This window comes from Pteropus vampyrus, unplaced genomic scaffold (genome assembly GCF_000151845.1).
Source record: "Pteropus vampyrus isolate Shadow unplaced genomic scaffold, Pvam_2.0 Scaffold144, whole genome shotgun sequence".
Taxonomy (NCBI): domain Eukaryota; kingdom Metazoa; phylum Chordata; class Mammalia; order Chiroptera; family Pteropodidae; genus Pteropus; species Pteropus vampyrus.
Genome location: NW_011888925.1, coordinates 1,019,484 through 1,022,428, shown reverse-complemented (window position 1 = coordinate 1,022,428; position 2,945 = coordinate 1,019,484). Strand labels below are relative to the sequence as shown.

General features: G+C 46.7%; 1 protein-coding gene across 1 annotated transcript in view; it reads left to right on the top strand.

Annotated features, from left to right (window-relative positions):
• Positions 1–2,945, top strand: part of AHNAK (AHNAK nucleoprotein) — a 27,682-nt gene that overhangs the window by 20,594 nt on the left and 4,143 nt on the right. Inside the window, exon 6 of the mRNA XM_011368959.2 lies at positions 4–2,939. Coding sequence (XP_011367261.1) covers positions 4–2,939 — 2,936 coding nt within the window. The remainder of the gene's footprint in view (positions 1–3; positions 2,940–2,945) is intronic.

Genomic DNA, 2,945 nt, shown 5'->3' with positions numbered 1-2,945 from the left:
AAAATGCCCAAGTTCAGCATGCCTGGCTTCAAAGGAGAGGGCCCAGACGTGGATGTGAACCTGCCCAAGGCTGACATTGACATCTCAGGACCCAAGGTGGCCGTTGATGTTCCAGATGTGAATATCGAAGGTCCAGATGCGAAACTAAAGGGCCCCAAGTTCAAGATGCCAGAGATGAATATCAAAGCTCCTAAGATATCAATGCCAGATTTGGACCTTAATCTTAAAGGCCCTAAAATGAAAGGAGATGTGGATGTTTCACTTCCAAATGTAGAAGGTGATTTGAAAGGACCTATGCTTGATGTCAAAGGCCCAAAGTTAGATTTAGATGCTCCAGATATTGACATTCATGGCCCAGAAGGTAAATTGAAAGGTCCAAAACTAAAGATGCCTGACATGCATGTAAACGTGCCCAAGATCTCCATGCCGGAAATTGACTTGAATTTGAAGGGCTCAAAGCTTAAAGGAGATGTTGATGTTTCTGGGCCCAAATTAGAAGGTGACATTAAAGCTCCCAAGTTGGATGTAAAGGGCCCAGAAGTGGACATTTCTGGTCCTAAGCTCAATATTGAAGGCAAGGCCAAGAAATCTCGTTTTAAGCTTCCCAAATTTAATTTTTCGGGCTCCAAAGTTCAGACACCTGAGGTGGACGTCAAAGTTAAAAAGCCAGATGTTGATGTAACAGGCCCCAAAGTTGATATCAATGCTCCCGATGTTGAGGTCCAAGGAAAAGTGAAAGGATCCAAGTTCAAAATGCCTTTCCTGAGTATTTCATCTCCTAAAGTTTCTATGCCGGATGTGGAGTTAAATCTGAAAGGTCCTAAAGTCAAAGGAGACATAGATGTTGCTGGTCCAAATTTAGAAGGTGACTTTAAGGAACCCAAAGTGGATATTAAGGCACCAGAAGTTCATCTTGATGCACCTGATGTGGATGTTCACGGTCCAGACTGGAATTTGAAAATGCCCAAGATGAAAATGCCCAAGTTTGGTGTGCCTGGCTTAAAAGCAGAAGGGCCTGACATGGCTATGGATCTGCCAAAAGGAGATATCAAGATAGAGGGACCCAGCATGGATTTTGAGGGCCCAGAAGTAAATGTGGAAGGTCTAGAAGGAGGCTTAAAGGGTCCCAAATTCAAGATGCCTGACATAAATATCAAAGCCCCCAAGATCTCCATGCCTGACATTGATTTAAACTTGAAAGGCCCCAAAGTTAAAGGTGATGGGGATGTTTCTCTGCCCAAAGTTGAAGGAGATCTGAAAGGGCCAGGGGTTGATATCAAAGGGCCCAAAGTGGACATTGATGCTCCAGATGTGGACGTTCATGGCCCAGACTGGCACCTGAAGATGCCCAAGGTGAAAATGCCCAAGTTCAGCATGCCTGGCTTCAAAGGAGAGGGTCCAGAGGTGGATGTTACCCTCCCTAAAGCTGACCTTGATATTTCTGGCCCCAAAGTGGACATTGATGCTCCAGATGTGAATATCGAAGGTCCAGATGCAAAACTGAAGGGCCCTAAGTTCAAGATGCCAGAGATGAACATCAAAGCTCCCAAAATCTCTATGCCGGACTTTGATCTGAACCTGAAGGGCCCCAAAATGAAGGGTGATGTGGACGTGTCTTTGCCCAAAGTGGAGGGTGACCTAAAGGGCCCTGAGGTGGACATCAAGGGCCCTAAAGTGGACATCGACACTCCTGATATTAACATCGAAGGCCCAGAGGGGAATTTGAAGGGACCCAAATTCAAGATGCCAGAAATGCACCTAAAGGCTCCCAAGATCTCAATGCCTGATATTGATTTAAACCTAAAGGGCCCCAAGGTGAAAGGTGATGTGGACCTTTCCCTCCCCAAGATTGAAGGAGATCTGAAAGGCCCTGAGATAGACATCAAAGGTCCGAAAGTGGACGTCAGTGCTCCTGATGTGGATGTTCATGGCCCAGACTGGCACCTGAAGATGCCCAAGGTGAAAATGCCCAAGTTCAGCATGCCTGGCTTCAAAGGAGAGGGCCCAGACGTGGATGTGAACCTGCCCAAAGCTGACATCGATGTCTCAGGACCCAAGGTGGCTGTTGATGCTCCAGATGTGAATATCGAAGGTCCAGATGCAAAACTGAAGGGCCCCAAGTTCAAGATGCCAGAGATGAACATCAAAGCCCCCAAAATCTCCATGCCTGATCTTGACTTTAACCTGAAGGGCCCCAAAATGAAGGGCGATGTGGATATCTCTGTGCCCAAAGTGGAAGGTGACCTCAAGGGCCCTGAAATTGACATAAAGGCACCCAAATTGGACATTGATACTGAAGGTCCGGAAGGAAAATTAAAGGGCCCTAAATTTAAGATGCCAGAGATGCACATTAAAGCCCCCAAAATCTCTATGCCTGACTTTGACTTAAATCTGAAAGGGCCAAAAGTCAAGGGCGATGTGGATGTTTCCCTGCCTAAGGTGGAAGGTGATCTGAAAGGGCCAGAGGTGGACATTGAGGGTCCCGAAGGGAAAATCAAAGGTCCCAAATTTAAGATGCCCGATGTGCATTTCAAAACCCCACAAATCTCCATGAGTGACATTGATTTGAACTTGAAAGGACCTAAGGTAAAAGGAGATTTGGACATTTCCATTCCTAAACTGGAAGGAGATGTGAAAGGCCCTAAGCTGGACATAGACACTCCTGACATTGACATTCACGGCCCAGAAGGGAAACTGAAGGGCCCCAAGTTTAAAATGCCTGACTTGCATCTCAAGGCACCCAAGATCTCCATGCCTGAAGTTGACCTGAATCTAAAAGGTCCTAAAGTAAAGGGTGATGTGGACGTTTCTCTGCCCAAAGTGGAAGGCGACCTCAAGGGCCCCGAAGTAGACATCAAGGGCCCCAAAGTGGACATTGATGTTCCAGATGTGGATGTTCATGGCCCAGACTGGCACCTGAAGATGCCCAAGGTGAAAATGCCCAA